Raw genomic sequence first — 17,167 nt, forward strand, 5'->3', positions numbered from 1 at the left:
GTTCTTCTAGGGTTTTGGAAAGCACTAAAATGTCATCTATGTAAACAACACAAAAATCTTTTAAATCTAAAAAAATACCATCCATCCATCTCTGAAATATCTTCAGTGCATTGCAGAGTCCGAATGGCATTACCTTCCACTGACAATGGCTGTATGGAGCACTAAAAGCAGTGAGTGGTCTGGATTCTTCTGTTTGCCTGATTTGCCAGAATCCTGACTTGTAGTCAAACTTACTAAAATATTTGGCTCCGTTGGTTTGATGTATCAATACGTCTTTTCTGAGTATAAAATACCCATCAAACTCAATGTTTTGGTTAAGCCTTTGATAGTTGATTACCATCCTGCTTTTCCTTTTTTTTCCTCATTATGGTTTCTTACCATAAAGGCAGGGGTTCAATCAAGTCTTTTTCTAGTTATTCTTTTAACTGTATTACAAATTCATCTCTATCTTTTTTGAGATAGACCATGGGTTTTACTTTGATGATCCTATTTGGATCAGAGAGTCTGAGGCTACAATAACTTGGACTACATAATTTCAAAGGGTTTTCAGATAAATTTGTTTCAAGAGTTTTGTAAATCCAATGAGTAGCATCTAGCTCTTTTAAAAGGCTATTTTTTATTTTTGGAAATTTTTGTATGGTCTCTACCTGCTTTTGAGGTGAGAATCGAAATTGACATCTATACTTATGTTCTATAAGTATAAGTATATCAACTTTATCTCCTTTTTGAGTTAAAAGTTATTTTGTCTGAAAAGATTTTATTTGGGTAATGATTTTGTTAAAAGTTGTTTCCCAAAATGAAATCTCCATGCATAAATGGAAAACAGAGTATCTTTGGGATGGAAAACTTTTTATTTCCCAGCCAGATGGCAATGTTTTGGGCTTCGTACTTTATGAGAGTATTATTCCCATCAATGCCAGTTGCATGTAATTGGCCTTTTCATTCGTTCCCATTTTTCTAGTGGCAACGCCGTTGGGCAATAGGCGCATGTGGTAGCTCCTGTGTCAACCAAAATATCAAGGTGATATGGTTTATAAACTTGAAAGTTAAATTCTCCCAAAACAAACAAATATTTTTTCTTGTTTTGGTTGTGCGAGAAGATTATTTCTTCCCCATCTTGAAATTCAATTTTTGAAAATAAAACAGTTTTTTGAAGTTCTTCATTTTCTTCATTTTTTGTTTAACTGGTGTTTCCAGTTTCAAAAGTATGCGACAATCTAGGGAAAGTTGGTATCGTGATGTTTTTGAGACCAATTGGTTTTCTGCCTAGAGATAAGTCTTGTGGTGCAGGACTATTTGGTGCAGGGAATTGTGGGGCAGGACTATTTGGTGCAGGAAATTGTGGTGCAGGATTGTTTGGTACTGTATGACTCAAACTTTTGGTTAAAGTTCTTTAGTCAGAAAAATAAGAGTTTTTCCCAGATGCCTGAAAAGTTATTGGTTGTAAATCTTGGTTGAAACTTTCTTCTGAAAAATATTCAATCAACCAATTACAGGGAATTTCCAAATCCTTCCAGTTGATTAACCGGGGTTGGATTTCGTTATCAAAATTTCGTGGTTCGAAAATTTCGACAAACTTGTTATCAATATTTTTTGTTGAAGTTTTAGTTTCGCTTGTCAGTTCGTGGATGGCTTTCTACTCTATTGCAAGATCGAAACTATTGTTCTTTATACTAATGTTTTTGGTCTGAATTAAAATTCTCACACTATCCTGGATATTTTTATCGTGGATAGACATGAAATAATTCGGTGTTATTTTAAACCTAATTTTTCAAGTGACAAGATTAGATTGAATGCCTCCTATTATTGCTTTAATAGGATCATTAAATCTTTTATCTGAGACAACGACAAGGATTGGTGTGTCAATTCCCTGCCTTAAAAGTGTCGTGATTTCAATCAAAATGATTCCTATATGCATATATCTCAACCTTGGAAATTTTTTGATCATTTTGGAAATCTTGTTTTTATCAAAAAATAGGAATTTCTACAGATCCATTTTTAGTTGCTCTAGCATTCAAAATGCTGGATGTTCCAGAATTGGAATTTCGACATCCTGTAGATTTCTTCAATTTTGAGAGTTTTTAATTTCGCAATTTTTTCTTCATCGATGAAGAATTCTTCTTGAATCACATCACCAAGTTTTACAATTTGTTCTGAAATCTTAGAGGTGTTTTCTGAGTTTTTTCTTCATGCATCATAAAAACATATTCATCATCTTCCTCTGACGCACTGTCAGATTCAGAGACATATTCAATTTCATCTTAAGGGAGTTCTTTTCCAAAGCAAACTTCAAAGTTGTATTTGGCATTTTCGCTTTTTGGGGGCAATTAGGTGCGATGTGACCTTCTTCATTGTAGTTGTAGCAACGACCTGATTTCTTTGGTTTGTTGTTATTTTTTCTAACAACATACCTTTTTTTCTTATTAAATTTCTTTTCCTTTTTCCACTTCTTCCATTGAAATTTTTTCTTGTTAAAAAATTTCTTTTTCTTTCTTTTTGTTTCACACCCAAATTCTAAATTGTTTTTTAGAAGTTTGGTGCTGTTATTTATGCTAACCCCTTTTTTGACTTGCTTGGTTGCTTTTACCTCATTGCAATGGTTTTTTATGATAGTAAACACCATCCTATTTCCAAGTGTATCTACTGATGTGTTATCAGTAACATACTTGTCATATTTTTCAGTGCATATTTCATCTCATGGAAAAGGCAATTTATTGAAAAACTGTTTTTTTCAAAAATCAGATTTGTTGTCATCTAACAATTGGTACCATTTTTGAAATTCTATCCGCTCCTTATATGTATTCATTGGACCTCAATTGGTAATCTGCTTGTATGTATTCATTGGACCTTGTATGTTAGATAACAATTGTTGTCGTCTAACAATTGGTGCAAATCCGCTTGTCTGTCCACCAATTGTTACCATTTACATGAAGATGGGAAAGAAAATGTATTCATTTTCTTGGTCTTATGTTAGTTCTATCCTTCCTAGTTCATCTTATCTATCTTTTGTAATGTCATATCCATTGTTTCTTTCCTTATTCAATGTGTTTTGTTAGTTAAAAATGGAAGCATGTAGTGTTGCCATTTAGATATCTCGTTTTTTTGACAATTATGTTTGATCAAGAATAACAAAAACATTTGGAGAAAGGGGGGGGAGGGGGGAGGGGGGGAGGGGTGGAGAGGGAGAGAGAGAGGGAGAGCATGTCCTCATATGCGGATCCATTATCATACTTAACCTTTGTCTTTCAACAATTTACTTACAACCAAAGAATCCCTGTTGCCTCTCACTTTGTGAGAGTAGACGCTGCTGACAAGAGCATTGTTAGAGTGTTGCAAATAGGTTCATTTTTTTACAAGGTGAGAACCGACTCTACATTTGTTATATGCGCTAGTTTCTTAATTTATTTATTGTTTATTTTTTTCTCATAATGTTTATCCATGTGGGATTTTACTTCCAAACTTGTTTTGTTATGTTGAGGTTTCCATTTGTTTGTATTTCACATGCATTGTGTGCGTGTGTGTGAGAAAGAGAGATTTCCTAAGAAGGATGGAAAATATTCTAATTCATCAAAACATTTAGGAAGAAAATGGCCTTGCTCTAATATAGATTATTCTTGGATGGGGTTATTCTTTTGCCTTAGGGAATGACTGAAATCAATATAAAGGGCTTTGGCTTGCATAGGCATGGCGTACATTTGATGCTTCGATATGATTGAACATGTTTCCCAATGGTGCAAAGGCATTTTCTAATAACTTGTTAGGTCATTACAATGTTCACGCAAGCATGCATGCATGTTAGTGTGTACATTGGTGCGTTAGTGCAAGTGCATGTGTATGAGAGAGAGAGGGAGCATTATATGTGTGTTTGTATGCATGAGAGAGAGAGTATTAAATTTTATCTATGTGCATCTAAGAGAGAGGGAGAGCATTATATTTTATTTGTATGTGTGTGTGTATGAGAGAGAGAGAGAGAGTTGAATAATACATCTCAAAGATTTATTCATATATTTATGTTCCCTACAAAAACTTAAGTAAATTGACCAAGTTGCCCAATTTTTATATGTAGGATATGAAGAGGATCCATATTGAATATTCAAATTCACTTCTTTATTTTTATTTTTTTTCTTTCATGCTTATTTTTTAACGAGGGGAATTTGCCAGTTTTTAGCTAAGAGAAAACTTTATGAGACAACACAGTTTTTTTTAGTTTTTAGCTTCAAGAAAGATGCCACTGCTCATATTGAACCATTATTTAGTTACTCACTTAGGGGATAATAGTCATCTAGTGATTTATTTCACTGTTCATCTAGACTTTGTAGTCTACACACTTCATATTCCCATTATTCTCAAATAATGCTCGCAAAATTTAACACGGTAATAGATTCAGTAATTTTGAAGCAATTTAATTTACACAAGTAAATGAAATGAACTTTTTTTTTCTTTTTTTCTGATTGTATTCTAGTAATTGTTTTGTTTATTTGTTTTTTTTTTCTTCTGCCTATTTATTTTTCTCGTTGGCTTAACTTTTACTTTTACTTGTTTTGTACTTATTTAGTTCCTTGAAGTAATTATTTTCAAATTTGTCTCTACAACCGTGATAGTCATTCAAGCATTCCACGGTTTCAGTTATCTATCTTTAGGACAAAAATGACTAATTACTTGGATCTTTTTGTGTGGTTTCAGGCTCTTAATTCTCTAAAGAAGTTGCCCTTTTAAGAGTCATCGATTTGGAGAAGAAATGGAATGGAACAAAATAGGAACAAAAGTAGAATAAGTGCTACTTATAATCAATTCTGAAATGGAATGGAACAGAAGAGGAACAAAAGAGGAATAAGTGCTACTTATAATCAGTTCACAGAATGTTCAGCTACCCCCTGGTTACCAGTTTTCTCCAACTGACGAATTGCTTCGCATTTATTATTTCATGATAAAGATCAATTCTTTCTCAGTACTTGGGGACATGATTGAAGATCTTGATATTTATAACTTTGACCCTTGTGCTCTTCGTAGTAAGTTCAATTATAAATAATCATATGGTAGTAGAACATTTAATCTATCCAATCTACTTATGAAATACTAAATAATCACATCATACTAACACTTGAGTTTGGTTCTAGTATGTTACTCTTGTTAAACCATTTAAATCTATTACTGATTTTGTCATCTTTCTTTGGATAAGTTAAGCCTGACTTAAAATTAGAACTAAAATAATAAAGCCTGGTCATAAATTTCTACTTCTGTCCACATAATATGTTGGTGTTGTCTACTGTGATGCAATAGAATGTGAATAATCTCTCTTAAAATCAGAACTAAACTCATCAAGTTGATTTATATATCTATACTGGCGTGATTGCATCTCAATAATTTGGTGGGATTGCATCCTACGATAATATGCTTCATATATCTACAACCATCATTTATCCACTAAGATGGTTGAGATAAATCACTTCCATTGTCAAATTTATTAAGGAGTAGGGTTGTTCATCAAAACCATTCCTTAGTGACAATCGATGGTTGTATTACATATAGCATCATGTCATGCTAAACTTTCCCTCATTTTCATTATTCGTTTTGTAACCTTGGCAATTCTTTAAATGTGTTTTAGTTTAAAGCCATTTGTTGATCTTTCTATCTTTTGACCGTTTTTCTTTTCTTTATCAATACGGTTCTTATTAATTGCTCTTGAGATGGATAATTTGATAGAGAGCTCAATTAGTTTTTTTTTTTTTTTTTAATTTTGTATAATATTTCTTGGCTTTTAGCTGACAGAAACGGCTTGCTTGCAACGAATACGTGCTTCGGTAAAGACACATGATATTCTTTCATGCAAAGAAAGAGGTCTTCTCGTCAGTTGAACTCCTGTGGAATATCAGACTGCTCTTTCGGGCTACACGATATCATTGTGGTCGATGAGATTCTACAATTGAAGAAAGATGGTGAGGAGGTGAGAATCACATCATCTTATTTCTATAAACTCTAATTTAGACAAAACAAAATGACTACTTACTTGCAATCATTTTTCCTTTCCCTAAAGATTTACATATTTATATGTTAGTTCATACCATTCATTTGTTTTCTACTTTTAGGTCTTCTCTTTCTTTGAATCGCTTTGCCATATCTGTGTAAGTTTATGTTGTTTGTCTCATGACCGTTGTGTAGTCCACTGGTATTCGGTTTATAAGAAGCTCCAAAAGAACAACCATCTGTTTGATGCTGCATAAGACTAACACCAAAGCTATAAATATAGCTCTTTTATATCAGCTGACCAGTCAAGGCATTCCAACCCAATTAAATTAGCTCATTTCATGAAATTTACAAGATGATACCATCCAAAGGATGTCCTCTCTAGTGTTGAAAGATAACACTACTTGATTCATACTTGGAGGGAATTAGTGTGCATCATTTCCTAGGTTCACGGTCAACGTTTGGAAATTGGATAGCCTTACAAATTAGGAACGCTCATGCCCACGCCCACGCGTACGCGCACGCGCACTCCCACGCCCACGCCCATGCCCACGCCCACAGTAGTGTAACTGTCTTGTATATAGTATCCCAAACTTGGTTGTATGGGAGAAGGTAAGGACAAATAGTGTAGAAGGAAACAATACTGAATGATAAATTTGCTACTAAATTGTAAAATATACAAAATTATTTATAAAAACTGTCACTAGACATTGGCAGCACTTAAGTATTGAAATTATACGATCCTTAGCAAATAAACTCCTAAAGCCCCCAAGAGTACCATAAGAAGGTGGGAAGAAGCCACAACGGAAACAAAATGAAGATACACCCTTATATCCCATCAAAGCAACTTAAAGAAAGCCCTTTCAAGAAGTAATACGAGAGCCTTGCAATCCATTATGACTCACTAGTAAGCAAATGCATTTGCATGATCTTATATAGAAAATTAGTCTAGCTCACTGCAAATTCAATGATGTAATTTTCAATATCTAGTTTGAAACGCTAAACTAGCAACTAGTTAAAGTGGCGCTACGTCCAATTAATTCTAAGATGAGATTAAAAACTAACTATAATATCTAGTACAATTATTGAAAAGGATATTATATTTAGTGGAACAAAAATTATGTCAGGTTTGAAGCAAAATCAATATTGACAAACATAAGGTTCTCAATAAAATAACTCCAGGACATGGTAACCAAAAGATCCCAAGATCCGAGTGAAATGAAGCCTAGCCAGCCCTATTTTGAGCCCAGTTTGGAAGGTTCAAATATGCAATTTTAGCTTAGGAGTGTACAAATAGAATGACAGTGCGATTCGACATCTCTGTAAATGTTAGATAGTTGTTCTTTATCATGCAAGTATTTGAGTCCTTCCGTAGCATCAACAACAATTTTCACTCGATGTATCCAATCAAGCACTAGACTAGGCTTAGGCTCTTTGAACCACCTTTCTTTTGTACAACCAAGAAATTATAACTAAAAACAAGTCTTTTAAGGTATAATTGAATGTATATTTATATCAATAGAGCAATTACTGACAAACAAGAATGTGAAATGGAAATTCAAAATGCAATGCAAGATATCATGTAGAGAACCCAATACATGAAGGTTTCCTCAAAGCAGTAGCCAACAAGTCAACCACACAGTCAGGCCTTAGTCTTGAGACCGTAGAAACATTGGGATACACAAAAACTACGTACAAAAAGTTATAAATGCTAAAAATTGAGGAGAAAATTAACAAACAACTAGACATTAAAAAAAGAAAAGAAAAAAGAATAACAAACAACTAGCATCATATGAAGTATATTCCCTCCATATGCGGATAAGTCATAAGGCCACTACTAACTCAAAGGGTCCCATGGTGAGAGTCTGGAAAATGTACCTAAGTTAAAAACTTAGTATCGAATTCAGGTTCATCCAAAACATCGAACTTCTTCATTGCTACAACCTTTCCATTATTTAGAGTCTCATAATAGGCTCACCCATGGATCTAACCAATCAAAGATTTTGACTTGAAATTGTTGGTTTTCTCATTGCAAATAACTCTTAACTTCCATCTTTTTTTTCACTTTTCATTTTCTTTGGTTTACACATCAGTTTAATATAGCTATATATAGGCCATCAATTTGTGGTCTTCTCATTATGTATTCAAATTACATGACGTGTTTTGATTGTGGATGGCAGGTGATTGAATGGGTGTTGTGCAAAGTTTATAAAAGTCCTAATAGCGGCAAACACAGGGCTAAGAAACAAAACAGTCCCACACATAAGACTAGAAGATAAAGGCGACTGGCCTACAAAGAGATGAGATTGAGGCACTCATATTAGATTGCTATCGTGAGATCTCATTTAATAATTTGAAGATACAAATTGATGCGATGGATGTACTTATATTTGTTTATAATAGTGAGCTCTCTTCTAGTAATTCAGATGAACTTGATGTACATGCTTTGATATAATTAATAGGAGAAAAAAATTAAAGGTAATATTATTGATGAGGGATTGATCTATAGACATGAAGTAGTCTAAGTCATCCAAAATTAGCTGATAAAAATGTCAAGACGTCTCTTCTTCGTATTGTGTCAAAGCATGTGATTGATACCTATTATATTAGGTATCATAAAAAAAGTAATTCAAATGACGGTTTACAAGCTTTGACCCAATTGATAAGATTAGAAAATTAAAGAAATTGGTTTGCTGAAACCTGAATGTATTATAGTAGTACATATGAATCACATGTTTTGACACAATACGAAAAAGAGAAGTCTTGACATCTTTATCAACTAATTTTGGATGACTCAAACTATTATACTTGTAGATCAATCCCTCATCAAGTTCCATCCTTTTGATTTTATTCTTTATTAATTGTGTCAAATTTTGTAAATCAATGTCATCTAAATTACTAAAAGAGAGCTCACTACTATAAGCAAATATGAGTGCATCCATCTTAACAACTTGCATCTTTAAATTACTAGAGGAGATCTCACGATAGCAATATAATATGAGTGCTTCTATCTTATTACTTTGTATCTTCTCTTTTACATCAATGTCATCCCCTTATATCAACTCTTCTTTTGCATCTACATCATTACTTCTTCTTCTTTTGCATCTGCATCTTTACTTCTTCTGCAACTATATCATCACTTATCAAAGACATGTTAACTAGACTTCCTTTCCTTGCAAAAAGGGTTTGGCCTCGGGAGGTAGCTCATTTTGGTATTTGTAGAGAGAGTTGGCCTATGTTCCAATAGCTCATTTTGGTGCTTCCTCCCCAATGGGGAACTAGCACATTCTTCTTGGATTTGTGGGTTTTATGAAGAGTTGTTATCTATTTATCATACCATATTTAATCTATTGCTATACAACTCCAATGAGTGGATTTTTCCACAATTGAAAAGTTGTCATCTATTAGTCATAGCATATTCTATCTATTGCTATACAATGCCAATGAGTGAGTTTTACCACAATTGAAAAGCGGGTTGACCATAATTGAAGAGTTATTATCTAAGTACATGATTGGGTTTCACCAAAATTGAATAGTAAATGTGGGTTTTTTCACTAAGCCCAGAAAGACATGGTTGGAATTAGTGAGAAAAGATAGTGAGATTTTGGTCTCACTGAGTGTATGACTCTTAATAGAATAGAATGACGTATCGGGATTTGTGTAGCCGACCCAATTAATTGGAAAAAGGCTCTGATGATGATCTGGATTTGTGTAGCCGACCCAATTAATTGGAAAAAGGCTATGATGATGACCTGGATTGCTGTAGCCGACCCAATTAATTTGAAAAAAGCTATGATGATGCTTGTTTGATTGGTTTCAAGATTTATCTAACACGATAGCTTCTTATGTAATTCAATGAAAATTCAAGGACATTTTGGCGCTTTTTAACCCCTTTCCTCTTCATGAACATTGTATTATAAACCCTCGTCTTTGGTCCGCCTTGACCTTTCTTTATATATTACCATTTTATAAGAGTTGATCTTTGTGTGTCTTTATACATTGCTAATTAGTAATCCTGCATTGTAGAATACAATAGAACTAAAAGATTATGTGGTGTTAACACTATGTTGTCGTTGAGATTTTTTTTCTCTTCGAGGTTTGAAATTTGTTTATAGTTTTTTGAAGTAGGATCCAACACGATTTGATTAACACCAACTTAATTGTCGTCGTGGTTAAGTAGTTGGGTTTGCATTAGGCTGAATGGGCCCACCAAAAAGCCATAAAAAAGAAGTTATTGTAATTTATGAAAATGACAGTTCGGTCTATGGTAGTCTATTATGTATTTTGCATAACTTATTTTCTTGCATTAAGTGTTGACTATGTTGGCTACCCTATGGTTGTTGCTGCACCACTTGATAATGTCGATTGGGTAATTATCTTATCTTGTGGGGTTGCTAGAAGAAGCACGAAGCTGAATTAAGTTTCATAGCTATATTTATAATGTGTGGGTGCATACGCTTGTGTTTCGTATTCGAATTTCTTAACCGTTCATGGTTACTAATGAACACTTCAGTCCTCTGCTATTTTTACTGTGCATACAAAGGAGACATACATAATTGTGTGAACTATCGAGGGATCAAGCTTATGAGCCGTACTATGAAACTCTGAGCGAGAGTGATTGAGCAATGACTAAGGCATGAAACGAGCGTATCTGAAAATCAATTTGATTTATGTTAGGAAGGTCAACAACTGATGTTATTTTCTTACTTAGGCAGTTGATTGAGAAGTTTAGAAAGAAGAGAAAAGACTTCCACAAGGTCTTTATTGATGTAGATAAACTTTATGATAGAATATCTTGAGATTTGACTTGGTGGATTGTTGGAAAATGAGTCTTCAAATACTACATCGACTTGGTGAGAGATACAAATAACTAGTGGAGAGACAAGTCAGTTTGCACTGACACTAGGTCTACATCAAGGGTCAACATTGAGTCTATATCTCTTTACCTTAATTACGGATGGCATAACTAGGCACCTACAAGATGAGGTACCATGGTGCATGTTGTTCACAAGTAACATAATTTTGATCGATAAGACCCAAAACAATGTCAACACAAAGAACTTTGGAGGGATGCCCTAGAATTCAAAGGTTTTAAAATTAGGCGGACTAAGATAGAGTATATAGAATGCACGTTTAGTAATAATAGGAGTATAGACGATAAGTAGTTAAGATTAATGGTCACGAAGTACAAAAAGATTGCATTTTCGATATCTTAGTTCGATATTCCAGGAAAATAGAGAGATTGAGGAAGATGACACACACATAATTAGAGCTGTGTGAGCGAAATGGAGATGTGCAACTGAAATTTTATGTGATCACCGCAGACCAATGAAGCTGAAGGGAAAGTTCTATAGGACATTTGTGAGACCAGCTTTGCTCTATGGGGTGGAATGTTGGGTGGAGAAAAAACAATACGCCTATAGATTAAATGTATTGGAGATGAGGATGTTGAGATGGATGAGTGGCAAGACAAGAAGGGATAGAATTCGAAATGAATTCATTCAGGAGAATTTAAGTGTGGCACCAAAGGCGATAAGATGAGATAGAGTAGACTTAGATGGGCTAGTCATGTATGGTGCTGACCAAGTAGAATACCTGTTAGAAGGTACGAGTTAGTTCAAGTGGAAGGATTGAAAATGGCAAGGGTAGGCCTAAAATGACGTGGTTAGAAGTAGTACGAAAAGATATGGGCACTTATGGCCTCACTAAGGGTATGATATTTAATAGAGCAGAATGATGGACCAAGATTCGTGTAGTAGACCCCAATTAATTGGGAAGAGGCTATAATAATGATGATGATATTATGTAGATTGTATGTAACCAATGGTGAATGATATTGGTGGCTGATTCCCTTGAGAAGCATAGAGCATGAAGATGAGTACATGATCAGTGAGAAAGAGCTCTTGGTGAAGAGGTGAACATTGTTATTCCTTAGAGTCTCCACTTTTGAGTACATTTTTTCTCATAGCAGAGATTATTTAGTATCTGCATTATTGTTTGTTATATGGAGTTTATACTAATACATATATTTCTTTTTAGTTTTATTTAAATTCCCAATAGCGTGGGGACATCCAAATTTTGGAGCATTTGTTGCCAGCATAGTCAGGGTAATAACCATGATTTAATCGAAATCGTTAGAACCATGATTAAAATCGAGGATATCAGTTGACCTAGCTGTGCTTATTTTCTCAATATTAAGGTATATCTAAAATAATAGTTGATTTGCCTTGTAAGGTTTCGTGCACATTGCAGGTTTTCCAACCATTGTATTTGCTCACCTTGTGCCAAGAGGATGTGAGAAACTCTAAACCCTTTGACAAAATTTGCAGAAGATGTGAGAAACTCTAAACCCTTTGACAAAATTTGCAGAAGATGTGAGAAACTCTAAACTCTTTATCCAAGAATTGCTAATTTTGATGCTCAATTTTATTTTTTCTAGTCACTGCCTCAAGAGAACATAAGGTAATGTTTCTTCTTGTATCCTTTTGCACTGATATGTCTTACATGCTCATGAGGGAAGTTAGACTCAGCTGAAGTTTGGAAACTGCGATGATGGTCTTGATTATTGTTTATCGCTTAATTATTCAAAATCATTTCTGAGCCCGACATATTTATAATCGCATTTGCCTCAATGTACATCTCTTGAAAGTACCTTTTAATGTCTCAATTCTACTGCGAATGACTCTTTCAAAAAAACAAAAATTTCCGTTGCAAAGTGAATATCTTTTTATGCTCCAATTCTACTACCAAGCTTTGATGGGGGGCTACCGTTTTTCCTTTTAAATAAGGAAAAATATCATTCAAGGGATCAAACTCCCTTACAAAAATCTTATAAAATTATTTAAGGGGGTGAAAAGATCTCATTGATATTAAAACATTGATAAATTAACTTTTTAATTTTCATTTCACTTAGACACCCTATCAAAATATCATTTCAAAAACATATAAATTGCCAATAGTTAGGGGTGAGCACTCTAAAAGCAGAGGCAGTTTCCATTATTATCCTTTCCACAATCATTACATCTTATACATTTTTTTTCATTAGAATTCGAGTTATGACATACTTCCAACCCAAATCACCACTTTTAGAGGAACCTGGAGAAGATATTTTCATTTAACAAGTCTCATTTTCTTCCTTTTCTGGTTTTACTAAATTCAAATATTGTCTAATCTCATTCTTAATAGCTTCAGGAACTTTTTTACTAGAAACAACATTCTTTTTAATATAGGCTAAGCATTTCTTGAATCGGTTAATACCCCCATTACTGAAATAAGATTACAATAGAGACAAAAATACGAAAGGACATTGAGATTATACAATTTTTTTCAGAAAAATACAAGACAGACAAAAATCGGTTAATACCCCCATTAGTATATTTTTCACAAAAATTATACATTATACAATTTTTATCGTTTGGTTTCGGGTTATAACCATACTTCCAACCCAAATCACCTCTTCTAATATAACCAGAAATAGACCCATCCAAATGACAAGGATTATATTCTTGTTTGTATTTTATTGAATTCATTTATTGTTTAATCTCCTCTCCGATAGCTTCAAGAACATTTTTACAAGGGGCAACATTCCCCCTAATACCAACAAGATGTTTTTTAAACCGTTTATGCCCCTTTTTGTATCATTTTCATAACAATTGCATCTTATGTAATTTTTGTCATTTGGATTCGGGTTATAGCCATATTTAAAACCTGGACCACCACTTCAATTAGGTCATGAAGCAGACATCTCAAAATAATACAAGTAATCTAAAAATAAAATTTTGCACGTACTTTGATTGCTCGATCTCCAAACTTTCACGTTTGAGTTTTTTTTCTAATGCCAAAATCTTTTAAAACACCCTCTAATGGACCTAAAAACTTCAAAATTAAATCTAATCTCAATGGGTGATGTTTGGATCGATTTCTCATAACTTTGATTGGATATTTCTTACTTTCTATTGCAATCTGCTCGGCATGACAAGTCAACTGTCCAAATCTACCAACATAGTTGCCCAACTGCAAATGTCAATGACATAAAAAAAGGCCATCCTTTCTAGATGATAGCATTTGGACAAGTCAGATTTTCACTTTAGCAAATAAAGAAATTTCCAAAGACTTGAAATCTGCAAACATGAAAAAGAATTACAATAAGGGAAACATCACTAACTTATTTTTATCTTCGTGTGAATCAACGTCTAGCATTCCCTCACGCTTCATGGTTATGATGTTCAATATTAAAATAGCAGAGACAAGGAGCCCATGATCCTGAATGGATCTTACCTGGAAGCGCAAATTCCAAGTTTGTCTATGAAGAGCTGATCTAATTGTATTAGTATCTATAATTGATTTCTGCTGTGTAATACTAATTGATAGGGCCTCATTGGTAAGTGCTACAAGATCTCGTGCATTGAAACCCATGGTTATGGACCCGAATCCGTTAGTATGGAACATCTTTTCTCGAGGCGTTGGAAATCCAGATAGGGCTCATAGAATCATTGGCGCGGTTCTCCCCCCCCCCCCCCCCCCCCCCCCCCCCTCCCAAAAAAAAAATAAAAAGAAAGAAAAGCAAAAAATCCCCTTTGTTTATTCAATAAAGATTTCCCCCATCCCCTTTGTTTATTCAACAAAGACTTCCCCCATCTCCTTGACGAAAGACCATTCCTTCCCTATAGACCGATCATATACCCTATTCAATAAGTGGGACACATTAGCTGTCCTATCTCCGGTTGAGCAGTAAGGGTAGGAGAAGGGCAATTACTCATTCTTAAAATCAGCATTCTTAAGACCAAATAATCGGGCTAGCCTGAACAACGCTTGTGAATAGCAGTGCACTGGAATATATATATATATATATATATATATATATATATATATATATATATATATATATATATATATATATATATATATATATATATAATCACAAAAGACAGATGTGGCTTCAATCCCCCCGGCCGTGAATCTCGAGCTCCTAGTCCTTGACCTGCCGCTATCAATCTACACGGATGGAAAAATATAATAGAATGAGTTATAACGCCTAGTAAGTAGATCTAGGAGCCATGTGTTATACTTACAATTAGCAAGGTGTTGTGGGGAAATCTTTTTAAAGATAAACACTTACAATACAGGTATCCTTTAATTCAAAGATCTATGATATCTTTCTAGCACAAGCATTATATCGAATTATCATAACTATCATTCAGTCAATATAATCATCATCATTTACATTTATAATATAAACCACTCACTCCTTAGTTCACCTACTCCCAAAGTAGAAGCTCTATTCATCAGGCCAAGTCAATCCCGTTGTTTAGGATTTCTACCATCATTCAAGAGGAAAGGCAATGACAATTAGTAACCCATTCAGTAATGCCCTCATACTCACACACACAGTACCCAGCGTGCTTTGGGGCTGTTGATAGGTACTTTCTTTGCAAGACACGGTTCACTTTTTCTTTCCATATCACATACAATTCTCGAGGGGGGGGACCCTCCCATTACACTTTCTTCCTAACTCCCCTCCTATCATAGGGAGTCAAGGAATTGCCGGTACAACTTTCCTCATCAATTCACAACATACTACTAATGGGTAACCTGTGCGTAGTGTCACTTATCACACTTTCATCAGTACACTATACAAACATGCTCAAGGCATGCCGTCAAATCATAATTCAATTGATGCTTATCGCTTTACACTGGTCACATTACTCTTATCACATGCACTTACCACACACACTTATCCCATCCACTCACTGTAAACACCTTTCATATTTTCTCATCACAAACAATATTGCATTTACTCACTACAAGCTCTTATCACCTGCTAGATAGCACTTATCACCAATTACATAATATAGTCAATAAAAGTCCCATATAAACACCTAGGGAACAAACTTCCTTTCCATGGGGATTTTAGTGAAAATTTCAAATCATCTTGAAAGTAAACTCATCCATTTTTCTCTTAGAACAGTCTTTCATAAAACAAAAAACATGCTGAAATCTTTACAACTGATAACAGTAACATACCCTCACATCCGAGGGCATAACTCTCAATTTATGAAGAATTTAGACATGGTTTCAAAATAACATTTAAATTACATGCGACAATCTTTCAAACAAAGGCAGATTGAAATCATTTGGACACCGTTTGTCGAATTAAAGGACCAGGACAACCTAAGCAATAGTTCTTGAAATCACTGTAACTGGTAACAGTGACATACATTCATAAATAGAGGCATAGCTTTCAATCTATGAGGAATTTAAACATGGTTTCAAAGAAAATTTTAAAATAGACAAATCAATATTTCCATGAAAGGAAGATTGAAATCATTCAAAAGCTCAAGACAAGAAGAACAAAAATCCTGGATTTACTAAAATCTGGTTACAGTGACATATGTTCACAAATAGGAGCCTACTTCCCCCTTTATAAGGAATTTCAATTTTGATTTTAAAAACAAAAATCATACTAGACACACATATATTTCAAATGGGGGTGGTTTGGGGCCATTTGGACATCGTTTGCCTGGTCAAAAGCTCATCACAAAAGCGTGTAACTTCCCTGGAAATTGACAGTACAATCAAGACACATCATAAAGAACAATCCATATCTTCCCATATATGCTAGATGTGTATATAAACCTCATTTTATCTTGAATTAGACCCACAAAACTTCAATTTCACAGAATTTTTCATAACCTACAACTATATTTTCATACCCAAACATTAGCTAAAAAGCAAATCAAACTCTCAGGAAGAGCAGGATTCATACTTAGCAAATTTTATCAATGCACTTCTACAATCACATCCATAGTGCCTACACAATTTATCATATTATGACAACCATTAAACATGCATTTGAACAAAGCATAAAACATGGGAGTCTTAGATCTAATTATCTTCTTGAGAGCACTCCAAGCTCCTACCCACCAAGCCTCTCAAGGGACCCTAAGGGTTGAGGAAGAGAGGGCGTGGTGAGAGAGAGGGAGAAAGGTGGTGTGAGAAAGTGAAGGAGAGGGGTTTTATTCTCAAGGGTAGAGGTGGAAGCCCAAGCACAACCAAGTGGCGTGAGGTGGTCTCCACGTGGCATCTAATGGCACACAAGTGGCGACAGTTTAACTTCTCTCTCCTCTTCCTTTACACTCGCGACGGCGCTGTGTTTTAACTTCTCTCTCCTCTTCCTTTACACTCGCGGTAGCTTCACCCGTGG

At 34.5% G+C, this 17,167-nt stretch overlaps 1 protein-coding gene across 31 annotated transcripts in view; it reads left to right on the plus strand.

The window, feature by feature from the left end:
* The window catches only part of LOC110008319 (uncharacterized), a 75,102-nt gene that overhangs the window by 37,281 nt on the left and 20,654 nt on the right, over window positions 1-17,167 (plus strand). For 21 of the 31 annotated variants that reach the window (XR_016044946.1, XR_016044956.1, XR_016044947.1 and 18 more), the window contains 3 exons: window positions 4,684-5,009; window positions 5,763-5,944; window positions 12,217-12,573. Coding sequence is in view for 1 of the 31 variants with exons in the window: in XM_020675002.2 (XP_020530661.1) it covers window positions 4,684-4,716 (33 nt within the window). In the remaining 30 variants the exon portion in view is untranslated. Of the gene's footprint in view, window positions 1-4,683; window positions 5,385-5,762; window positions 5,945-8,144; window positions 11,438-12,216; window positions 12,574-17,167 lie in introns of those variants that run through there. The other 10 variants (XR_016044955.1, XR_016044934.1, XR_002283106.2 and 7 more) reach the window with 5 other exon arrangements.

Source organism: Amborella trichopoda, chromosome 11 (genome assembly GCF_054954075.1).
Source record: "Amborella trichopoda isolate Santa Cruz 75 chromosome 11, AtrichopodaSantaCruz75HAP2 v2.0, whole genome shotgun sequence".
Lineage (NCBI taxonomy): Eukaryota > Viridiplantae > Streptophyta > Magnoliopsida > Amborellales > Amborellaceae > Amborella > Amborella trichopoda.